Source organism: Centruroides vittatus, unplaced genomic scaffold, assembly GCF_030686945.1.
Source record: "Centruroides vittatus isolate TY-2023 unplaced genomic scaffold, ASM3068694v2 scaffold_3293, whole genome shotgun sequence".
Lineage (NCBI taxonomy): Eukaryota > Metazoa > Arthropoda > Arachnida > Scorpiones > Buthidae > Centruroides > Centruroides vittatus.
The window spans coordinates 544,749-569,235 of record NW_027122702.1 but is presented as its reverse complement, the minus strand read 5'-3'; the positions used below and the strand labels follow the sequence as shown (position 1 = coordinate 569,235).

The 24,487-nt window shown below is 29.7% G+C and overlaps 2 protein-coding genes across 3 annotated transcripts in view; one reads left to right on the top strand and one right to left on the bottom strand.

Annotated features, from left to right (window-relative positions):
* Window positions 1-19,211, top strand: part of LOC136988353 (centrosomal protein of 290 kDa-like) — a 28,210-nt gene extending 8,999 nt beyond the window's left edge. Inside the window, exons 15-30 of the mRNA XM_067286242.1 lie at window positions 8,836-8,970; window positions 9,044-9,235; window positions 11,100-11,315; window positions 11,388-11,542; window positions 12,760-12,973; window positions 13,041-13,175; window positions 13,241-13,355; window positions 13,423-13,511; window positions 13,574-13,702; window positions 13,779-13,913; window positions 14,020-14,166; window positions 14,247-14,381; window positions 14,468-14,518; window positions 18,766-18,876; window positions 19,002-19,067; window positions 19,140-19,211. Of these exons, the coding sequence (XP_067142343.1) occupies window positions 8,836-8,970; window positions 9,044-9,235; window positions 11,100-11,315; window positions 11,388-11,542; window positions 12,760-12,973; window positions 13,041-13,175; window positions 13,241-13,355; window positions 13,423-13,511; window positions 13,574-13,702; window positions 13,779-13,913; window positions 14,020-14,166; window positions 14,247-14,381; window positions 14,468-14,518; window positions 18,766-18,876; window positions 19,002-19,067; window positions 19,140-19,181 (2,067 nt within the window). The 3' untranslated portion in view covers window positions 19,182-19,211. The remainder of the gene's footprint in view (window positions 1-8,835; window positions 8,971-9,043; window positions 9,236-11,099; window positions 11,316-11,387; window positions 11,543-12,759; window positions 12,974-13,040; window positions 13,176-13,240; window positions 13,356-13,422; window positions 13,512-13,573; window positions 13,703-13,778; window positions 13,914-14,019; window positions 14,167-14,246; window positions 14,382-14,467; window positions 14,519-18,765; window positions 18,877-19,001; window positions 19,068-19,139) is intronic.
* Window positions 19,212-19,991: 780 nt separating this feature from the next.
* Window positions 19,992-24,487, bottom strand: part of whd (carnitine O-palmitoyltransferase whd) — a 38,588-nt gene continuing 34,092 nt past the window's right edge. For both annotated transcript variants that reach the window (XM_067286237.1, XM_067286238.1), the window contains 11 exons: window positions 22,347-22,394; window positions 22,163-22,270; window positions 22,063-22,088; window positions 21,929-21,994; window positions 21,764-21,848; window positions 21,520-21,684; window positions 21,306-21,440; window positions 21,032-21,220; window positions 20,873-20,950; window positions 20,701-20,793; window positions 19,992-20,638 (listed from right to left, as the gene is read on the bottom strand). In XM_067286237.1, coding sequence (XP_067142338.1) covers window positions 20,567-20,638; window positions 20,701-20,793; window positions 20,873-20,950; window positions 21,032-21,220; window positions 21,306-21,440; window positions 21,520-21,684; window positions 21,764-21,848; window positions 21,929-21,994; window positions 22,063-22,088; window positions 22,163-22,270; window positions 22,347-22,394 — 1,065 coding nt within the window. In that variant the 3' untranslated portion in view covers window positions 19,992-20,566. The remainder of the gene's footprint in view (window positions 20,639-20,700; window positions 20,794-20,872; window positions 20,951-21,031; window positions 21,221-21,305; window positions 21,441-21,519; window positions 21,685-21,763; window positions 21,849-21,928; window positions 21,995-22,062; window positions 22,089-22,162; window positions 22,271-22,346; window positions 22,395-24,487) is intronic.

The window sequence follows — 24,487 nt, the reverse complement described above, 5'->3', positions numbered from 1 at the left end:
TTTATGACAAAAGGAAAGTTGAATTTCCCTTCACACACCCCTTATCTCCAAAGCTAGGCACCCACCTGGACTTTCACCTGCTTTGTATATCTCTGAACATCTCATTGACATATGGAAAACCCTTCTTTTTGATTGGTTAAGTATGTTCGAATAAGGAGAACCATTTCCTGTGATCAGAGAGTTCTCAGCAAGTTCGCAAAGGACAGAGTTCTCCGAGAGTTCTCTTGAAGCCTCGTGTGGGTGTAGGCTCATGGAAGGAGTTGGCCCCATGAACTAGGCCATTAATGAAACTACTCCTAGGCCACATATCTACAAGCAGTCCACGGCTATAGAAAAGTCTTCTTGCTACAAATCCTATATCATGGTGCAATGGAATAATTAAGATTATCTCATATTCATCTCCTCATTCTCCTTCTCCCAAGAATACAATAAGAAGACTGCATTCGAAGTAGTATATGTTTAATCATTGTAAGCTTTCTCTCTCAGAGTTAGTGTTCACATGAAGCTTAAGAATATAACTTATATATAAATTTGATAGTTAAATTTGATATGTTGCTATTGCTATCTTATGTTGCATTTAGAGTCCTGTATATAGTTTATTCATTTAATCTAGTAAATAATGTCTGTTATGTTTATATTTCAAATTCATTCATTTATTGAATTGATTATTTAGCCCTCCTAATCATCTTAAATATATGTTCTTCCTGTAAGACTTCCTCTTCACTATATCTCACAAAGCAAAGAAGGATAGCGTTGTTACTCACATCAGTAGATTCATCAAACTGAATTGCAAAATATCTAGATTTCTTTATCCTTTCTACAACTTGAATTTTGCTGTAACAAAGAAGAATTATTGCCATATCAACAATTTTTCTTTGAATGGTATTATCTGACGTGAGTATAGCCTCCAGTTTCTTAATGGATTGAGGTCCCAAAATTTCTTGTACAACATCTAAGATGCAAGGTTTTACTAACTCCTCACCAATTGTAAACGGCTTTTTAGCTTTAGCTATATGGAGAGCCACAATGCTCAAAGTAATGACTTGTCACTAGTGACCATTGTTTTCATTATACTTTTCTGTGTTTTAATTTGGTCACAATCTTTCAAAAAAGTCTATGGGCTTATCAATAAAATCTTTAAGCTTCAAATTCTAATGATGAACATGTTTGGATAGTTTCATGGTGTCATTTGACAAAATTTTGGAGCACACTACATATAAAGGTTGTGGTGATAGTTCACTGCCTGGTGCTAAAATAAAACTAAACTTTAAATACTCATTGCAATGTCTGACAAAGCTTCCTTTTGATTTTTTAGGTGGTATTGCACATTCCAAAGTATCAACATAAGGCTTTTTCTTTTCTTGTTCTGAATTTGAAGCACTAGTACTTGGTGCATTTTTGGAAGCATCACTATTTTGCTCTTGATTACTGCCTTTGTTTAAAAAGCTTAGAAGGCTTTGCTGTTTGCATTTCTTCTTTTCTATTTTATAGGGTTTCAAGTTTTATGAAAAAAACAATGTTATGCAAAAACAAATTCATGCCTGCTCAATAATATATGAATACTGCCACCTACAAGTCTGACAATCATTGTTGCCACCTCATGAATACTGATAAAACTAGAGAAAACATATAGATAATAGAAATTGCTATACATCAGTTATCTGGTCCAAACATCACTTTTCTTCATTATGTATATTCAAAAATATAATTTTTTGTCATTTAAATGTGTAAAAGATTGAAAAGTGTTTTCCAAAAAAGACTGACATTGAATATAGCCTATGCTAATTTGTAATTTACTTAATTTCTCACGGACCGGCAGAAAATTTTCGCAGACCAGCACCAGTCCAAGGACCACAGGTTGAAAAACACTGAACTAAACAACATGTAAAAGTTGAAAATTAAATTTACCAATGTTACAAAAATTACAAGGTGATGATAGATCATGTGAGAAATGGTCTTCAAAAAAATCAAAATAATGCAGTTACACATATAAACTATTAATTCAATTGCCTCTATATCCTTATTTTATACTATTTTTATTATATTGGTGTCTACTTAGACTTAGCATATTATTAGAACTTATTATACTGGTGTTTGGTTTTGCAAAAAGACAAAGTCTTATTTAGAAAAAGTAATCTTCATTTTTCACTTGGTGAAAAACCAGTTGAAAAATAAAGATTGTTTTTTCTATTCACATGTATTACAAAATATTAAGTACATCTGAAAATAAACTTTGAATTCATAAAATTCATAAGATGAAATTACATTTTATATATTAATGGGCGGGGGGCTCTTTTGACAGTGCTGGCTGTTGGCATGTTTTTTCTACGACTTACTGTTGCAAACTACAATTTAATTGTTTGCTATTAATTAATATTATTGAAGATGTCTTTTTCCACTGTGATATTTTCATTTTTAATTCTGTTCTTTTTTCTTGTTATTGGAGGAATTAAACTTAACCCAGGTCCAATGTCTCACACACCATTTTCTTCACCTTGCAATAAAGCTTCGACTTTCGCCAGTAAACATTGCCAATTTCCAAGCGAACCAACACTGAAATCATCTCGACTGGAGGACTATTTTGCATTGCAGGATGTTTCTTCTCAACTACCTCAGAAGATTCTGTGTCTTCTCAAGGAACATTTTGATACTATTCTATCGAAACTGGAGGAATTGTCATCGAAATTTGACTGGCTGTCTAATTTACATAAGGAGTACAATGAACGTCTATCTCACCTGAAGGAGAAATTACCAAACTTTCGTCTTTTAAAACTGTATGTATGGATAAATTTTTTCTTTGGAATCATTACATAGACTCTGTATATAACGATTCGAAGAAGGATAATATAATCATTTCCAGTTTGAGTGGTAATGATGAAGAAATAGTTAATAATCTAATCACTTTATTGAATTATTTAAAAGACAAAGCAGGGAGTCTATTCCTTTTATTAAGTTTTTTTTTTTTTTTGGTAACTCTTTCCGCCCAGTGGGCACTAAGAGGGCCTCTTATAGCAAGCCCATTATGGGTTCGGCCAGGCCCACAATGGGGCGGTCGAGTGGTGAGGGACGGGGACCGACATATCCGGACGGACCACCCCCTGAAAAATTCCTGGAAATTTTTCTACCCGTCCGGACTCGATCCCGGGTCCCCCAGGGCGGCATGCTGCTAACCTTGACCGCTCGGCCATCCGGCTGCCCTTTTATTAAGTTATCGAATATCAGGAACTCAGCTCATATTGTTTAAACTCTATACTCAAGATGACAAAAGTTATTTTAAAAAATTTAAAGAAAATTCAGGCATCACCATCATACTCGTGCATTAGATTCTTTGGCAATTTGTCATATAGATTAAGGTTAAGGCATAGAAAATTGTTGCCTATTTCTGCAGAAGCTAAATCTTTGAATAAAAAAGTATTTCTGAAAGCCAATTGCCTGACAGTTGATGGTGACAAATTCACCTTCAATTTAGAAACGAATGAATTACAGAAGATTGATACTTTTTTAGACAATCCCAGCCAAAAGAGTTAAGTGTGGAACAATTACTAAAGAGAAAAATAAAAGTTTAGAAATGAGAATATTGTCTTGGAATTGTCAAGGAATGCTGGATTTGACAGTGAATGACCAAGAGTTCATATATTTATTGCAAAATTATGATTTAGTTGCTTTAACTGAGACTTGATTAACTAACTCTTATAAACCGGTTCTTTCTTTGTTGAACCCAGATTTGTTTTTATATGAACAACTTGCTAAAAAACCAACTGGTCTCGGTTGTCCATATGGCAATCTTATTCTTGCTGTTTCCCAAAAATTAGGTTTTTTGGAAATGTTTAATTCTGACAATCTAATAGTGATTAGATTTAATTATAGGAGAAATTTTTGTTCACTTAGTTAAAGTTTCATAATTGTTGTTGTTTATTTGAGAATAGATCTTTATGATATACTGTTAAAAAAATGGAAGACTTGTTGATGTATTTCTCTGAGGATGATATAGTTATTTTGGGAGACATGAATGCTAGAATAGGCGGGGAACTAGATAATTTTTATGCTGGGAGTAAGATTAATGTTTTAAATTCCCGAAGATCTAATGACTTAATATTGAACCAAAGAGGAAAAAGCTTTTTACAACTGATTTAGTCGCACAGATTGTACATTTTAAACAGTCGATGTGCCTCAGACTACCTGGCTAAATTTACTTTTCTTTCAATAGTCGGTCTATCTGTTATAGATCTAATAACAGTAAATGTAAATTTACTAGACAGATTATTGGACTTTAGAGTTCTTGATATTTTCAATTCTGATCATTTTCCAATTTCAATATCATTTGAATTTACAACAGATAGCATATGGACTCTGAAACTACATATGGAAACAAGATAGATCGGTGACTATGTCTTCGGTAAGCTCACTATATACCTCGGTTAAAACGACATTTTTGCTGGATGCGCAGAGTTACTATGATGAATTATTAAAGATTTTGTTGACTTCAGCTTAGGACTTTTGTTGACTCGGATGTGGTCTGAGTCAACAAAAGTTCCAAGTGTTAAGAAAAACATTTCTTTATTATCATTTGAGAAGCAGTGGTTTGATCCTCAGTGTCTATGTTTAAGAAATCAAAGAACCGAATACTACAAATGTTTCGAAGAAACAAAACTAGAAATCTATTGGACGAATATTGTAAATTAAATAAAAGTTACAAGTCGCTATGTAAGGAGAAGAAAAAGCTATTTTTGGCTAAAATAAACTCATTATTTATTATTGAAGACAAAAAATACTACAGATTTTTGGTCACTAGTTAATAAATTTCCATTTAAGAAACCATATGAAAATGTAAATCTCCCTCAGATTGGTTAAATTATTTGCAAGAATATTTTGCTGGACCAAATACAGTAATTTATATTGATTTAAGTCTTGGTAATAACGTTCCTCTTTGGATGACTTTATCACTTTGAGTGAATTAGAAACTGTAATCAGAAAATTAAAATCATCTAAGGCCCCAGGTTCTGATAATATAAGGAATTAAATGATAAAATACCTTTCTACAGAAATACTACTGGATATATTGGATATGTTTAATTCTTTTTGGTCTAGTTGCTCTTTTCCTTTATCTTGGAAACAAATTGCTTTAAGAATGATATATGAGAGGATGTAGGCAGACGCCAGCTAATTATAGACCAATCGCTTTAATTAATGTATTTAGAAAGGTTTTATCAACCATTATTGCAAATCATCTCCGGAATTGGATGAATGAGTTTAATATTGTTACATTTCTCCAAGGACCATTTGTTAAAAATAGAGGCGTTGAATACAGTTTGTTTATTTTGACTGGTCTTATTCAAATATCAGTTTTGAGGAAACTAGGGAAACTATATACTGCTTTTATTGATCTCAAGAAAGCTTTCGATACAGTCGACCATGATTTGTTATGGTATAAGCTTAGGAGCATTGGTCTTTCTGCGTTTTTTGTCAACTTACTTAAGAGTCTCTTTTCTAATACTTTATAGATATTTTATAGAAACTTTTTCATTTTGTACTGATCGTGTTGAGTCCAATAGAGGGCTACATCAAAGAGAACCACTGAGTCCTATCCTTTTTGTTTTGTTTTTGAACAATCTCCCTAAACTTCTGAGAAGTCAAAGTTCTATGATAGCATTGTCTTCTTGTCGAAATTAACTGTCTTTTTTATGCTGATGATATCCTTCTCTTGGCTAATTCAGCTTCTTCACTTAGGGAAAGACAATCTTACTTGGAGATATTGTGAAGATAATAGATTGATAATTAATTCGGAAAAGACAAAGCTTATGATTTTTTGTAGAGGTGGAAAACTTAAAAAAACAGATAATTTCAGTTTAGCAAATCATAGACTGGAAACTGTGTCAAATTTTAAATATCTAGGTATTTATTTTTCTTCAGGTGGCACATTCTCCTATCATTTAAATAAAGGATTACTTGCTGCAAGATCTAAAATCTCCAATCTCATCATGTTACTTATTAAAATTAAAGTGTCTTCATTAAATAATTATTTTAAATTATTTGATTCTTTGATTGGACCAAGTATGTTTTATGCTTTTCAGGTTTGGGGCGGTCTTTTAGTAGACAAATTTGAACCGATACAGTTATTCTACTTTAAGCAGGTGTTCCATATTAACAGATCTGTCTCAGGACCTGCATTGAGAATGGAATTGGGAAGACTTCCCCTCGCTATTGGATTGTCAATAAAATTGTTTAGATTTTGGAGGAAACTTATTGACCTACTGGAAGATGACTGCCGAAAATTGACATATACAAGACTTTCAAAGATAAATGGTAATTCCTTTTTGAAGCCATGGCCTGCTATTGCTAAAGAATTACTAAATAATATTGGATTGTCATCTAATATGTATTTAAGTGAAAGTCTGTTCTTTCTGGACTGTGATCAATGACTAAGAGACTTATATTGGTTAAAAGATGTTCAATATTTGAGTGAAAGAGGTTGGAATAGTGAAAGATTTCTTAATGGAATGTGGAATCCAGTGCCTTATTTATTGTCTAATTTGAGTTATAAAATAGTAAAATAATTAACGTCTTAGATGACTCTGAGTGTTCTTTTTGTGGCACAACAGCGATGGATATGAGAAAACACCTTCTTGATTCTTGTAACATTCTTTTGAATGTTAAAGTTGCTACACTGCCATCTGATTTTTGTTACCAAATTTTATTCGGTGAGAGTTTTGCCATGCTAACTCTATAAATTATATAATTTCTTTGTTCATGTATCTAACTTAAAATAACAATGTTCTTTAACCCCTTTATAATAACACCCATTATATCAAATAATAAAGATTGATTGATTGATTGATTAATATATTAATGTTCAATGTGCTCTACATTACTTTCAATAACCAGCCCAATCAAATCTGGATCAGATCAAACACTGAATGCTGAATGCACCCTATATAATATTTACTAAATGGTATATAAAGAACATATGATGTATTTAGTGTTGCCAATTGTAATTTTCTACTTAATTTGGTAGATTGAGATGTTTTTCTATTCCTCTGTAACTGTGACCCACAAATGAGTTGTGAATTGTCAAATGGTTGGCCAAACATATCATGGCCTAAGTTCATTGATGACTACTTTAGATAGTAAATGAACATTGTATATATGTTACAGTTAAAACCCGTTTTTAGTTAGAACGCGTTTTAACTAGTTGAAACTAGTTTATACTGGATGTCTTTGTTAAAACCCATTTTGTTTAGTTAAAACTAGTTTTAACTCAAATTTATTTTTGACTAGCAGTAAATTCTAGTTTTAACTAGACAAAATGGGTTTTGTCTAGTTAATTTACTGCTGTACATGTTTTGATTTTAGATAAAACTAGTTTTAACTTTTAACATTAGTTAAAACTAATTTTAGCTACATAAATATGTTTGGGGAAAATAAATAAAGTTATATATAGTGATTTGGGGGAAGATGCCTAACATTATGCTTATGGAGGAAATTATAGCGATAATTTGGATTTTGGAGGCCTCTAACGAAAATATCATATTCTTGAGCATGTTTTTCAAATAAAACTTTGGAGTATATGAAAAATAATTGTATGTTGTGTTTGCAATGACGACTTTTTTACTGTCTGGCATTTTAGGCATCTCATCCCGAGTATCTGGGTGAGATGCCAAATGCCATTGGGGTAAGATTACAAATATAATTGCATAAAATTAATTTTTGAATATCTTAACCAAATTTAAGTTATTGCATATGTAGTACAAAGTACTTCATAGTAAGTATAACAGCACAGTATAAAAGTATTGTTAAGTTTCCGCCCATTCTAACGTGCTCTATAGCTAGCTGAAAGCTCTTTTCAGTCCTAAAACCTTTTTGAGAAGTCCTTATATAATTTCTATGCATATCCTGCAATAAAACGAGAAAACAAAAATTTATTAAAAATAGGCATATTGGAATTCAATTAACAAAAAATAGGCATGTTACCCCAAGAAAAATGTGCACCTTTCCCATTTCTTGGGGTATCTGATGCCTAGCGGAGTCACGTGTTCTAGCATGTCCGATCGGGATTGGGGGTAGATGACAATGGAAACTTTAGAACCTTAACTACAAAACACACTAATTGTTTTTTGCAATTTTTAATAAATTCTATTTTAACTTTTAGTTTTAAAATGATTCTAGAAACATTTCACAACAAAAACTTCATTCTTATCTTGCTTTTATTCTTCTTGGATGTAGAAAATGAGGTAACGATAACCAACTACAGCTTTCCACACACAATATTGGCCCAATGATTCATCATACAAACAGATGACAATATCTGTCATCACTGTTTGAAAATATCAAAAAGTAGGCATTTTCCCCCCGCTTACCATCTTACCCCGAATCACTCTATATGTTGCAGTCAAAACCAGTTTTTAAGTAGAACGTGTTTTAACTAGTTGAAACTAGTTTATACTGGATGTCTTTGTTATAACTAGAATTTACTGCTAGTCAAAAATGAATTTGAGTTATAACTGGTTTTAACTAGACAAAATGGATTTTAACAAGACATCCAGTATAAACTAGTTTCAACTAGTTAAAACGGGTTTTGACTGTAACATATATATATAATCCTTCTATATTAAACAGAATCAGTGGATGAATTTGTAGTTGTCATAGTTTTATAATAGATAAAAAAATTTACAAATTTATTTAAATATAAATTTGTAAATTTTTTTACAAATTTTACAACTATGAAGAAGTACAGTACATCATAATAAATTCACAAATATATATTTTTAATATTTTAATATAATTTTATATATATACAATATTTACTTTTGTATTTTTTTTTTTTTTTTTTTTTTTTAGTTTGAACAGTTATTTTCAGGAAGACCTGATCAGTCACAATCTGAAAAGATCCAGTTAGAACAAGCAGTGAACATTATTAAAATGAAACAAGCATCTTTAGAAGAAAATCAGGAGACTATTCAGGCTTTAAAAGATGTAAAAAAATTTTTATATTAAATTATTTTCATATTTTACATAAAAGATATTAAGTTAAACATATATTTTTCAGAATATTTCTCAGTTAGAGAAAAAACTACAAGAAGCTGAAAGTGCAATTCTTGCTAGAGATCATGCTATTGCTCAGCTAAGAAGTCATATTTCAGTAAATTCAAGCATGGAAGGTGGACTTTCATCATCATTAGATCATACTGAAATCAAACAAATGCTTAAGACAGCTCAATCAACTGTTGCTTGTTTGCAGGTAAATTGAAGAAAATTTAGATAAAATATAAATATAATACAAAGCAACTTTTCATTATATTCAATTATACAGTATGACCCCGCTTAATGCTGCCTCGCTTAACACTGATTTCATATAATGTGGTCTGCTTGAAGCCTAAAAAACCTCAAAATTTACGCTGATTTAAATTATCGTGGCATTTCATTGATTCGTATATAATACGATTATTTGTGAACACAAATCAATCAGCAAAAGGTGGCAAAAAGGTGTACTTTCTTTAAATCTATGTTTGTTTGGTGCAGTTTTGGAAAAAATATAACATCATGGATGACATAGGCAATATCGGCTTCGCTTGGAAAGAATTAACTGATAAATGCATGAACAAAGTGTGGAAGAAGTTATGGCTGAAGGTATCCAAGAATCCTCAATGAGAAGAGCCTATCGCTGTATTGTTAGGTTGACTAAAGTCAACCTAATCGATACAACAGGACTAGGAGATGTAGAGGAGCTGGATATTGAAAAGTTACAGCAGGTTTCTGGTGAGAGCCTTACCAACGATGACCTTCAAGAACTGCCAGATCAAGGAATTCGTGTAGAACTGGAAAATAGAGATTCTGAAAACGAAGAATCCAAAAAATTTCTCTACAGATTTCCTTAGTAAAAGTTTGGTAATGATAACCAAAATTGTTGATCAAATTGTAGCAAATGATCCAGATTTTGAAAGGAACGCAAAAGCAAAATGAGGTGTTTTTGGATGCAATCTTCTGCTATCAACATTTGCTTATGGAAAGAAAAAAAGCAACAAATGAAACTTTACGACTTTATTCCAAAAAAACAGAAATTTCAGAGAAGTCAGGACCTTCATCACAAAAAATTAACTTTATATTTCTGTGTACACGTTTATGTGTTATTTAACATATATTATTATACAAATTAATATAAAAATAACTTAAAATTAAAGTAAAATTTATTTATTTTTGGTCGCGTGTTCCCCTATCCCTACTTACTCTATGTTAAAATGACCTCGTATAATGCTGTTTCATTTAGCGCTTTGTCATCTAGGAATGCATTCCCACGTTAAGCGAGGTCTTACTGTATTATATTTGAAGTATTGTGAAAATATTTATGATTGATAACCACATTATTGAAAATACAGATATCAAATTGAGAGTTTGGATTATCTAAATTTATTCATTTTTAAAAAATGCTCAGAATAAATTTTTATTCTAAACTTTATATCAAAGTAATTTTTTTTTCTTTAAATAGTCTAATGTAAAATTTTTTAAGTTGAAGCATTTTTAGTTACATGGTGAATTTTCTCTCTCAAACAAAAATAATAGTAAAATATGTCACATCTCATTATAAATGTAAGATGATGACATACCTTCAGAAACAACTAACTAAAAAATAATTATGAGGACTATATTTTTAATTGATACAAATGATATTACTTTATATCATTAATGTACAATACAATCATATATTTGAATTCAGAACTCATTCAATTTCATTGTTTTTCAAAAGTCCTATTTTTTCTAAATTATTAATATTAATTAATTTTGTTAAACTATATGTAAATTATTTATTTTTAGAATAATTATTTTTATCTATAAACGATTTACCATTACCAATATTAAATTTATTGCTCAAACTTATAATTTCTTGGATATGTGTATAAAATTGTTGTTTTTTTACTTTAATTTGCCTTGCAGACAAATGTGATGCATGCATTTCAATCATTTTTATTTTGTTTTTTAGCAATGCCAATTGTAGATTTTATCCTGAGACAAAATACTTTTTCTCTTGTGTTATCTTTAAATTATCTTGTATACAAGTATACATTTAATCTCAGATATTGTTTTTAATTGTAAAAGTTTTTTAATAGGCAAGGCTGGATCAAAAGGAAGAGAGCTTATCTAGATATAAAGAGCTTCTCCATAAAGCTCAAGAGGAAGCAGAGATCCAAAAATCAAATCATCAAAAAGAACTGTTAGCAATGTGGGAAAAATTGCAAATGCAACAAGATCAAGCTATTTCAGCCATTAGACAAGTAGCCACCAAAATGATAAACAAGCCATCAAATGCCATTGCAAATAAACAGGTTAGATATTATTATGTCATAATTAAATGCAATTAAAAATGTTTGAGTAATTATTACTTCTGTTTTATATAGATAACTCGTCTACAACACTTAGAAGAATCTGTAATAGATCAAGAGAGAGAGATTTTGTTATTATCTGAACAGTTAGGAACAAGTCAAAAAGAAGTTGACAAATGGAAAGAGGAAGTTGAAATTGTCCGAAAACAAAGAAATAAAGACCAAAAAAGGTTAATTTATATATATATCTGTAAAGCAAATGCAAAAACTATTTATTTAAAACATAAAATTTGAACAACAATTTTAATACATTTAATGTCTATTATAAATTGATTGATCAGTTTGTCAAAAAGCATAGAATCTTTTTATTTATTACTATTATATGATGAATGATATGTTTAGCATAGCAAACCTGTTGCAATTTATAAGTTTTATATATATAAATACACATAAAGCTTATAAAATACATTTAATATAAACAATATAAACTATATATATATATATATATAATTTTAAAAAAATCCTTAATACTTTACATATATTAAATATATATATATATATATATATATATATTAATATATGTAAAGTATTAGGGATTTTTTTAAAATTTAGAAATATTTAATTAAGTACATTTCAACAAACATTAATTTATAGAATGATTAAATCATACACAGCTCATTGGTGAGGTGAGAGTTTGCACCTTGCAAATGAGCTCCACAGAGTTTTCCAAGTTTTATCTACATGTCTAACACATAAATAGGGGGTCAGTTTCTCATAGAAAGTCCTCACAGAAGGCATTCCCAATATATATTAATATAAAGTTCATCGATCTTATGTAGGCCTTGTGTGTAAGGTAGAAAACTGTTACATTTCTAGTGTACACTTAAGATCTTTCTGGTATTTGTGTTCTAGATTGGAACATGTAGAAGACCCTCCAACGTGTTCAAATTCAAACTTTTTTCTTTTTAAATTTTTCTTAAGTATACAATGTGGTGCATCTATTCACAGTCCATGTGTTCTCTATTACAATTAGATTCAATTTTGGAAAAAGCTACCTGGAAAAGGTCTTAGATGTAGACTGAAAATGTTAGTAATGATATTTATTTATTTATTTATTTATTTATTAGTAGGTTAATTGAAAAAAATTGTTTTGTCTTTTTGTATGTTTTTCTGTATCTGGCTTTAGAAAATGAGATTAGAATATATATTGTCTTCAATTTAAATACAATAAAAATCTGTAATTATATTCATTCCAAAATACTTATCTGATTATCAGAGAAACATTTACTTGATTCTTAATTAATTTAATGATAATAATCATGCTTAAGATACTGGATTTCTAGTAAGAATAGGAATTAAGTAATTAAAATAATATCTTTATTTTTAAATTTTGTAAAAAAATGATCAATTTTGTTACTTTCATTAAATAAATATTTAATAATATCAGCATAGAACAAGAATTAAAAGATAATGTCCAAGCATTAGAGGAGGAACTGAATAAGAAAAATGAGGAACTCAAGCAAAATGAAGAAAGAATTGCTAAACTGCAAGCTGAATTAGAGTCTCAAAAAGAACTTTTTAAGCCTGAAATAAGTGAAAAATCTGTTACTCTATATGATAATCTTAAACAGGAATTAGCTGATAAAGAAAAGCAATTAAAGGTAAAAAATTAAACCACAGAATCTTATTTTCTTTGTCTCACTCAAATAATATTTATCCTTCTCTTAGGCTTTAAGTAAAGCTTTAACAGAATTAAGATCAGATATGATGGTTACTGTGCAAGATCATCTTAATTTACAAAAATATGGATCTAATGATGCTGCAATACAACAAATTATAGAGACTAACACAAAAGAAATGCAAGTAAGTTTTAAACTTTATATATTATATATAATTATGAAATTATTTTTGAATTGAATAATTTTCAGGAAAAAATAAAATTTTATGAATCTCAAAACTTGAAACTGAAACGTGATTTGAAATTGCAAACCGACAAATCATTAACAATGGAAAAAGAAATCCGAAGTTTCAAAGAAGATTTAGGTAATATTGTTTTATGATTACTTTTTAATTAATAAATTAAAAAATAATCTGATGTGTGTTATTTAAGCTCGAAAATTAGATACAATCACAAAATTAAGAAAAGAAAATGAAATGCTGCAAAAGAAAATTAACAAATTGAAGATAAATGTACAAGAGGTATATTTTTATTTGTCTTATTTAATTTTTCGAACAATTGTTTAAAATTTAATATATTATAGAGGAAAATGCTACCCATAGAAAGCGATGAAATTTCTAAACTACAAAAGAAAATTTTAACTCTTGAAGAGCAATTAAAGAGACATCAGCAACCTGAAAAACCCTATGATGAAGTTACCAATCTAACAAAGGTTAAGTTCTATAAAAGAAATCTGTGTATTTAATCTTATAAATTATTGAACTTAAAATCCTGCTTGTTTAATTCAGTCACAGGAAGAAATCATTCGTTGGGAAGAAGGAAAAAAATGGCAGCAAACTGTCGAACGTTTAAAACAACGTTGTCAGGCCAAAGAAGAAGAGTTAGAATCTCTTAAAAAGACTGAAAGATTATTAAGAGATACGGTATTTTTTTTAATCATAATAAATAATAATTAAATCCAAGAGAAGCTTCTTTTTAACTATAACTTTATTTAGCAATATTTATTGCAGAAAATTTATTGATTTTCAGATAAATAGATCTGATCGAGAAAAAATGATATTAGAGAACAGAATTAAAAATCTTTATCAGAAATTATCTGCAGAAAATAATGAAAGTGTAATAAAAAATCCTGTTTATCAAGACTTATGGAATAAAGCTACAGTTTTAGAGAAGAATGTAAGTTAAATAAATATTTTTAAAGTTTCACATCTGCAAACATATATATTAATAATATAATAATAATAATAATAATCCAGAATGCAGAACTTCAAGAAAAACTGCAGACAGAAAAAAATAAATTTACTTCACTTGAAGAAACAAACAAAAAATTATTAAGTGAAATTGAGAAGCTAGAAAAGGAGAAGGAAAGTATTGCATTACATGAAGAAAAAGTAAATACAGTTAAATTTATTTTAATTTTGTTTGTTTTATGAAGAACTTTTTAAATAAATTATTATCATCATTTTTATTTTTTAAGAGTTTAGTTACACCAGATTATAGAGAAGAAACGGAACGTAATGAAGAGGAGGTAATTTTTATTTCTTGTTTAATTACAATTAAAAACACCATTTTTGCAACAAGTTTTGCTTTTCTTTTTATATTTTTATAATTTAATACAAATTTAATTTTAAAAAATATGACTTTTACATACAGATATAACTACTAAAATGATAAAGTTTTGATTTTGAGGAATAAAAGATCATAAAAATCATATTTAATTATTATGGTTTTTATGGAATAAGCTAATTTTAAATGTTAAATATATTGCTTATTTTAAACAAACATATTTATAACAAATGATTTCATTTGTTAAAAATAAAAATTAATTAAAAATTTATTTATTTTTAATTAATACATTTAAAACAGAAACAATAAATGTTACATTTATATTTATTATTAATTTTTATTATAATTAAAATTAATATGTTTATAAGATGAAATATAAGAGAATAAAAAAAAATGTTTTTTCTGAAATTCTATAAAAGCTTCTATATTTTATGGATATTAAACTTTATAATTTGAAGGTGTGATATATTCAGTACTTTTGGAAATTTTAAGTAGAATAATGTAAAATAAAATAAACACATGATAAAAGGAATGAAAATAAGTTAATCTGAACTTTAAAATAAACTTTTAAACAGTTATTTATATATCAATCCAAGTGGGATATTTTGCTGAAAATACCTCATACTCATAAATGTGACAGTTTTCTTGATTATGTGTCATAGGCATTAGGAAGCTAATATTGTTAAACATAATGATTTTCAACATACATTCACTAAGATAAAGAAAAACTATTTTTCTTGTAACAACTAAAAACTGTCCTAACTTGTTTTTCAGTTTTAGTAGTTTGACAATACTTTATTAGACTAATAATAATTGTCAAGTAATTGAAACAAATAAAATATTCACAGTAAAAATCACTGCTAAGATTGCTGTATTTTAAGTTGAATGATTTAACTAGATTAATGATCTATTTCTCCAATCACAATCAACCATTTTTCATTAGTATTTTTTAAATTTAAACAATTAGACAATGATCATTAAAACAGATGATTGTTGAATGGGAATTTTAACAGGAATGAGAAAATATTCTTTGTAGTATATTCTGCTGTTATACAGGGTGGGGCAGAAAAGATGGACGTTTTTGAAATGGCTAGAACTCACCACCAGGAGTGAAAGATGTGTGGCAGGTGGCATGAAAGTAGTGAAGTCTTAGCATTGTCTTCTCAGTTGAAGGCATGGAGCTGTGAATGATAGAACACCACGTGCTAGCGTATGACTGTTTCCTCAAGAATAACAAGTCTATCGTGACAGTTCAGCATGAGTTTCATCGTCATTTCAATAACCACAGAAACAAAGCTGTTCCTGCTTGTAACACCATCCTATGTTGGGTTAAAGCACTTCATACATGAGATACACTAATGAACAGACTGCTGGGAGCCATTGGTGTAGCCAGGATTTTGTTATGGGAGGGGCACCAGGTTAACTGGGAGGCCGCACTGTAATTTTCTGGAGAGGGGCACCAGGTTAACTGTGTGGGGACCGGGCTGTAATTTTCTGGGGAGGGTCACCAGGTTAACTGGGAGGGCCGTGCCCACCCATGCCCCTTCCTGGCTACGCCATGCTGGGAGCATCATGACAGTACCCCTAAAAATGTGGAGAATGTCAGACTAGCCTTACTGAGCATTCTTCTCAACTTGGCCTCAGTTATTGTTTGGTATGGTGTATTCTGCATTTAGACTTAAATTATACCATTTCCAAAATTGACAAAGCGATGTTGGAAAGAGTGAATGTCGACTTCCAAAAAGTCTCCGGAAATGCATTGCTGATAACAAATGCCATATGAGAGACCTTGTTTTTCACACTTGATTCTGTAAAATGCTATTTCAGTACGAACTCATATCTTCAACAAATATCTGTTGTAGTAACAATTTCAATGTTGTAATTTTTTAAAAAACATCCATCCTTTCTGCCCCACCCAGTATTATTACTTCAAAAAGAAAAGATATGTAATTTGCTGAATTGGCTGATTGCAATTAAGCAAATCATCACTCATTACAATCACTTTGGTCATTTTTCATTAGAAAAGGTTCCAGGATAAAAATGAAAGACATTATATGTAGATGACAGTACATGTACTGAAGTGACAAATGTATGAAATGAAGTTGTGGGATATACATCTCTACAAGCACAACACCATGACAAATGGCAGAAACAACCTAGGTTTCATGGAGCCTGTGAAAAACCTTTGTTAATTGCATGATGTTGATGTGTATGCTATCTCTGAGTAATTTTAAATTATAGACTAAAGCAAACACAGACAGTTCTCCATGTAGCACTTTTTTACAATGATAAATGCTTTCAATATGTTCAGTTAATAATAGTTTAACAAATGCATGAAACTTTTTCTACATGATTTAATCTCATAAGTTTAAACATCATGTGGATACCTCTCTTATGATAAACATGTAGAAAAACACTGCATATTTTATTAACTGTGTTGTTAGGAACAAACAAATAAGCCAGCAAAGCAGAAGTTAAAGATGCATGACAAGATTTAAATCACTCCCATATTTTTATCTATGAGCGTATAAAAACTATAAGCATAGATACAGGGTGCATAGGACCCTGTATCTATCCCTTTAACCGGAATTCTTGTGAACGGAGAGAGCTTCAGCTATGCAAGTGAGGTAACGGTATAGTAAAGTGACTATGCCAGATCTAATGCAAACGACAGCAGCACCCCTAGTGGTGAAATTTGGAAGATAGGCAGTGCAAATCGAAAACAAAAACAGATAGAGCAAACTTTCCAATTAGAAAGTTTTAGAGCATCAATTAATTAGTACGAAACGACATGTGGTTCACACGGATAAGATAAATTGTCGCCTGTATACCCAAAAGTGTCCAAAAGCAATGCACGCCATTTTGTGTGACATTTGAAAGGAATAACCATAGGTATGAAGAAATACGTACAATTTATTGCATAAAATACATACTTATGTCAATACAGTTTGATAACATCACAAAAAACAATGGAAAGGCAAACTGTCACACAATGATGATAAGTTTTTGAACATACTTGACATTATCATTGTGTGACAGTTTGCCTTTCCATCGTTTTTTGTGATGTTATCAAACTGTATTGACATAAGTACATATTTTATGCAATAAATTGTGCGTATTTCTTCATACCTATGGTTATTCCTTTCAAATGTCACACAAAATGGCGTGCATTGCTTTTGGACACTTTTGGGTATACAGGCGACAATTTATCTTATCCGTGTGAACCACATGTCGTTTCGTACTAATTAATTGATGCTCTAAAACTTTCTAATTGGAAAGTTTGCTCTATCTGTTTTTGTTTTCGATTTGCACTGCCTATCTTCCAAATTTCACCACTAGGGGTGCTGCTGTCGTTTGCATTAGGTCTGGCATAGTCACTTTACTATACCGTTACCTCACTTGCATAGCTGTAGCTCTCTCCGTTCACAAGAATTTTCCGGTTAAAGGGGCTTTCCTATGCACCCTGTGTATCTGTTAGTTTTAATGCTTAGAATATATTTGTGATATTTGGTAAAACAGAAAGATTATATTATCAAATGTTATGTGTCTTTTGCATTGTTAATACAGTACTCTTGAGAAAATTTAAATTTCTAGTTGTTTCATTCATTAATTTTTATACTAAGTTGTTTTAGAAAATATTTTTATAGGCAAAAATAATTTAACACCAATTTATTTTATCAAACATGTCAGACTGTGAATGGGCAATTGCACAAAAAACTTGCAGATAGCAAAAAGTTATTATAAAAGGCAAATTTGTATAAATATTATAAGTTTATATTTTTAACACTGAATACTTTAATAAAAAAAAGACTAATTATAAAATAATCATTAAAAAGGTTTCTGTTTCATACTTCAATTCATAATTTTAAAATATATTATTTAAGCAAATTTTCACTTTTTAATAACAATTACTTTCAAAGAGAATAGCATTGTTTCAAACGTATTTCAGTGCTCACCAGTGACTAAATAGATAAAATCACTGAACACAACTACAAGTGTTCAGTCTTGGGTTTGCATCTAACAATCAAACTGGCCAAGTGGAGTTTTCTAGGTTTATTTCGCATATCTAACATCTAAATAGGAGGCAGTTTTCCATAGAAAATCCTCTAGAAAGTATTCCCTCTTGGCAAATGGCTGTGTGTTGTGTTGTCACACCCCATCAAACCCAACCAATGAACAAAGCAATTTGTAACTTGTTTTATTTTTCAGATATTAAAATTAAAAGAAGAAAATCTAGAACTGAAATTACAATTAAACCAGTTGCTCTTGGAGGTGCCACAACTACAACAGAGTAATAATACTCTAAAGGAAAAAGAAACCGTAAGCTCAAAATTTCAAATTAAAATGGTATAAGTATACTAAGAATATTTCTAGAATGTCTATTATTATTTCATACATTGTGCTTATAGATGTGAAAATACTTTCAAATTAAATAAATATTTCAGTCAAAGTCCTTATCTGACGAAAAAGAAGTATCAGAAGAATTATTACATTCAGAGGGCAAAACTCAGGTTAGAAAAATGCAAACATACTGAATAACCATCTAAAAATAATTATTAATTCAACAAAAATCTATATTTTAGGATTCAGATAATAATTCTTTACATTCTGAAGAAGTTACATAAAAGTTAAAGAACGTACTTGAATATTTAGGTAAGTGTTAAAAATTATCTTTTATAATGTATAAAATGGGTAATGAAATTTAAAAAATGCTCAAGACAATGAATACAATTAAAAATTCCAAAATTTTGACTTTGTTCTTGTTGAATATGACTACTGAAAATTGGAAATCAAAATGTTTACTTGAAGACATAATTTTCTTAATGCAATGATTTTATTATGATTTTGACACTTTCCGCCTGTAGGCATTAGTCTTTTTCCATGGCCAGGTGATGAAACCCAACATTTCTAGACAGAAACCACAGGAATTTTTTGGTTTAGACTGTGTGCCTCTTAATACAAATGTTAAATTAGTGATATAATTTGATCTTATTCTAAAAAAATTATAAAATATTTGATAAAGCACACTAAATTTTATGATCACAAGAAAAATTGAGGCACTCTCTTTAGTGAAATGTAACATTGCACATTACTTTGTCATGTGTTGTTTATTTGCATGATTTAGATTTATTATTAATTAATGAAAAATTTTTACACTTCTTTTAGCCCAAAAAAGAAGCAAAATTGAACTTGAATACAAGAACATAACTACAAAACAGATTTTTTCATTTGTATAATAATGCACAGTTTGTATTTTATTTATTTATTTATTTAATAAAACAAAGATTATTCTGACTGGAGGTGGGGACAATTAGTAATGCTTTAGTTGTAAATTACAATTAGCTTTAACATTTGCATCACAAGAATATTTTCAGAAAATCCTGTTGTTCTCAACTTTTGAAATAAAATGAAACAAAACTTGAGCAATTTCTAAATGTAATTTTAAATAAACCTTTATTAAATTTTTTCTCAAATTAACAACAGGATTAAGGATATACAGAGTTAAATACCGACTACAATTCATACTTATTTGTGTGTCGTTTAACCCCTAACAAAAGGAAGGATGTATGTACTTTTATATTAAATTAAAAACAATTATTTTTTTATAATGGCTATGAATATTTATTTTCTGTAAACCGATGATGATAAAAAAAAATAATAATCACAATTCATTTTAAAAAATCTAGAGTGACAAAAAGGTCAATGACGTCTGAAAGTAAAATAATAAAATTGCATTGATTTTATTGCAGCGCGACCTCTCGTCGGCTTATCCTCTGAGAATGAATTGCATTGATATTTGTTGACTTATCCTTTTCATACCCGTCTGTCCAATTTTCTACCTTGGCAGAACTCAAACGCATTCTTCAATATTCTGGTCCTCGATTATAAATTGAAATAGCTGTTTTTATACTGGATGACTTTTTAAGGTAGAGTCTAAGTGGCAACAACTGGAAAACATTAAAAACATAACAGTTTGATAAAATTAAATGTAGGAAGTGCATTGATTGGATTATTTCTTTTCGAAAAGCTGTTTCATGTCCGCTAAAGATCTCTCGATTTGTCTTTCAAATCTGTGCGAGTCCTAAAATATACAGTTCAGTGTCAGTTTTTAAAATGAAATGTTAAGAAGAATGTTTTACTCACCGTTTCGGGGGAAGCTTTCTTGCTTGATATATGAAAAAATACTATATCCTCTCCTGCAATAATGTATGAAACACCATATCCATCATCTGCAACCTAATTTATATATTTATTTATTGTTATTATTAATACAATGAGCAAACAGAAAACTATAAATTTTAAAATTCTTGTTTACCGGTCCAAATCCACCTCCAGCAGATATATATTCAGGATTTCTGATGACATCCATCAGCTCTGTCTGCCCGTGTGGAGTCTGTAATGTATTATTGAATCACATGAAGTATATTTCAGGAACACCAGTATCTGAAATTTAATTAATTATTTTAAAATTTACCTGACTTGTTGAGAGACGCCAAGGTTCACTTAGAACCTCTTTTAAGAATGGTGAATCAACTTCTAGATATTTAGATACGACGTATAAGCAAAATAAATGACGGTCGATTCCTTTACCACACATTGCATCTTGATAACCCTTCTGATGAGTATTGCAAGCAATTGTTAACAGCTCTTGCTTTTTCTTTATCTTCAATAATAATAGCAAAATGAAAAATATATTAATTAGTTATAGTTAGTTACAGAATTAAATAAAATGAAGATAATTTTCATACCGGACAGTCTGGATCCAACATTGCCTTCACCCAAGCACAAGATTCTGAAGTTACTGGCCGCACTGTTTCTGTTCTTCCTTCTCTAAACAAGCGAGTCATGGAAGCTTCATACGTGAGACTAAATTTTCCTGCATCCTGTGGTCAAAAACTAAATGTGAAAATTGCATTCAAAAGGACTAAGTATAATAAAATTTACTACAAAATGACCTCTTACTCGAAAATAAGCTAACTGCAGAGCCATTTGTATGTATGCATCTGGACTGACTCTACATTTTTTCATGAAACCTTTTCCATAACTGTTATGTACATAAAGTTTCAGATCAACATCTTTTAACAGTTCTTGGGATGCTACCACTGACATATTGATTACTTGAATGCACTGTAAAAGGATTAATAAAGTTGTATATTCTGTAAAAAATGCAAAAATGAAAAGTAAGTTTTTGATCTTGAAAAGTAACCTCAGGTGTTAAATCCCATTTAAGACGAATAGGAGGAGGAAGATTATTTTCACTTCTACCTCTAGTGTTTCCTTCATCTGTATATCTTTAGAAAACAAATTATAAAGCAAAATAACATAAATATATGCACATTATTTGATGTAATGTACAAGCAAATTTATTTACCCAAGATAAATAAAATCGTGTGCAAGACAATATTCCCACATATGAGACATTATCGGAGCGTCAGCCCTTTAATAAATAAATAAATTTTAGAATTGTAAAAAGTACAAAATATTCAGAAAACATTCAATACCTACCAAGAATGTTCTGCATTCAAACCTACCTAAAAGTATAATTTGATAAAATTAGGTAAGAAAATGTAATAAGTTTCCTATAAATTTCAGAATAACAACTTACTCCTGCATTTTTTCCTATAATTATAGTAAATGATTTGTCAAACCATCTGTCGTATCCTTTACCGTGGAGCATAGATCGACCAAATCTGTCTAATTTTGTGGAATCCTCCTGAAAATAATATAATCATCATTATTTAACTGTGACGTGATATTTTAACAGAAAAGTATTTAATTATTTAACTTACAGGATCGTATTCATATTCATCCTCGTCTAAAGCAACAAAAAATGCTGCCTGTAAGAAAAATGTAAAAATATTAGCAATTGAAAACTATTAGTTTTTCTCCCTTTTTGCATATAAATAATTATTATTTTTATTTTTGCTCTGTCAATTAAGAGAATTTTTTGATAAATGTGCTTGGTTATATGCATTAACACTTTAAAAAAAATATTTCATGATTTATTACTAAATTATAAAATTTATTCAGAAAACATTTCACTTAAAAGAGAAAATTTCCACAATTCTTTGCTACATTAAATTGAGAACTTAATACCGTACAATAGCTAACTTTTCTCTTTATTAAAAAAGAAATTTTATATATTATATATATATATATATGACTATGCTCTAGGAACTGCACAAGGATTTCATTTATATTTAGAGATTAAAGGATAAGTTAAAATATTAATGTTATCAGTTTTTATTATTTAGATAATTCAAAATGAATGCATTCATCTTGTAATTAAAAACAATTAGAGAGCTCAAAATAATGAATTGTTTCATGTATTTGGAATATTAAAAAAGTTATGTATGTATACAGGTAACTTGTGACATTTGCAAGTTGCTGTCTCAGGAATACTTAAACTTTTGCAGATGATTCTGATAAGCAAGTAATAATAACTAAGATTTATTGGGATGCAATTTGAAAAAAATTGTAGACCTAAAAATGCCCATTCTCATCTGTCTGTCTTTCCTTAATCTCTAGAATGAAGTTAGATTGATGAAAGACAAGACCAGATATGGAAACCTTAGGGGCAGGAGGTCCTAATTAATTATACACAAACTTCCAATGCAAACCGGAAGTCATGTTATTTCTAATTCAAAAATTTTCCCTTGAAAGATAGATTAACAATAGAGTTGTGCTGGTCATCTATCTATTTATAATTTACAATTTGATCACATAAAATTTTTCAATTATATAATTCATTTTCGTGAGTAACCTTGCACAAACAGCCATTTTGTTCTGTACATTTTGTTCAAAACAAACTCCAACAGTTTTTTGACACAAAGAAATTTCCTGTTTCGAAAAATTATATATACTTAAAAATAAAATGCCATCTGGTAGTAAATATGTAAAACACAGTGTACAGAATAACATACAGTAGTGTAGCGCCATCTATGAATGGAATGTTTTTTTTAAGAATCGTACACTTTTAGATTGACGATGAATCGTCAAGTGATTGTTGTCATTAATTACCTGCTTGATGATATATCAACAAATGATTACATAAGGGTTAAAGGAAAAGTATGATGTACTGTACAGGGGGTGAGCCACTACTAATTTGAGATGGAGAGCATATATTTTAAATTATAGCCCGGCATTGTGACGATGTCGTTTAGTTATATTAAAAATATTAGTGAAGCCTCTTTTATATGGCTTATAGAATTGTGTCGTCTCAAAATTTGATGGACCAATTTTGATAAAATTTTGCCATTTTCCATTAATTGCAATGAGGAATACAAAATTGCAATAAGAAATTGGGGTCCATGACTTTGACCTTGCAATATCTTGAAAACAAAGCCCTTACATACACATGCCAATGCTTGGGGTTAGGTGGAGTGAAAGATAATTTATACATATTAATACTAATTTTAAAAATTTTAATTACAATACTCTCTCAAATCTATTAATATCACAATATGACAATGACTCTAGTAAGATACATTTTCTAAACTGTTGTGAAGGAGCTACAACAGTTTAGAAAAACTGAGTTAATGTTGCTTCACTGACTTTTTTACTTGTATCCTTCAAGACTTCAGCATATGGGAGCCAGGCTGTTTCCAAAGCTCACTTAAAATTGAAATTCGTGTAGGAATAGTCCGATTTTTGCAACTCCTTGCACAAGCTATCAATACTGTTATACATTTTTAAAAGCTTGGATGCTGTTGTTAGCATCTTCAGCATTTTTCCTGTTCTTCACTGTTTGTGCAAATTTTCTGTAACCATCATATTTGGTTCTGGTACAGTATGTTCTCAGCATCTTCTGTCTATGTATCCTCAAGTCTTTCTCACTGACTATCCACTTTGCCATCTTTTTCATATTACATGGAATATATACAGTAATTACATAATTGTCATGTACAGTTTGACAGGAGGAGTTGTTGAT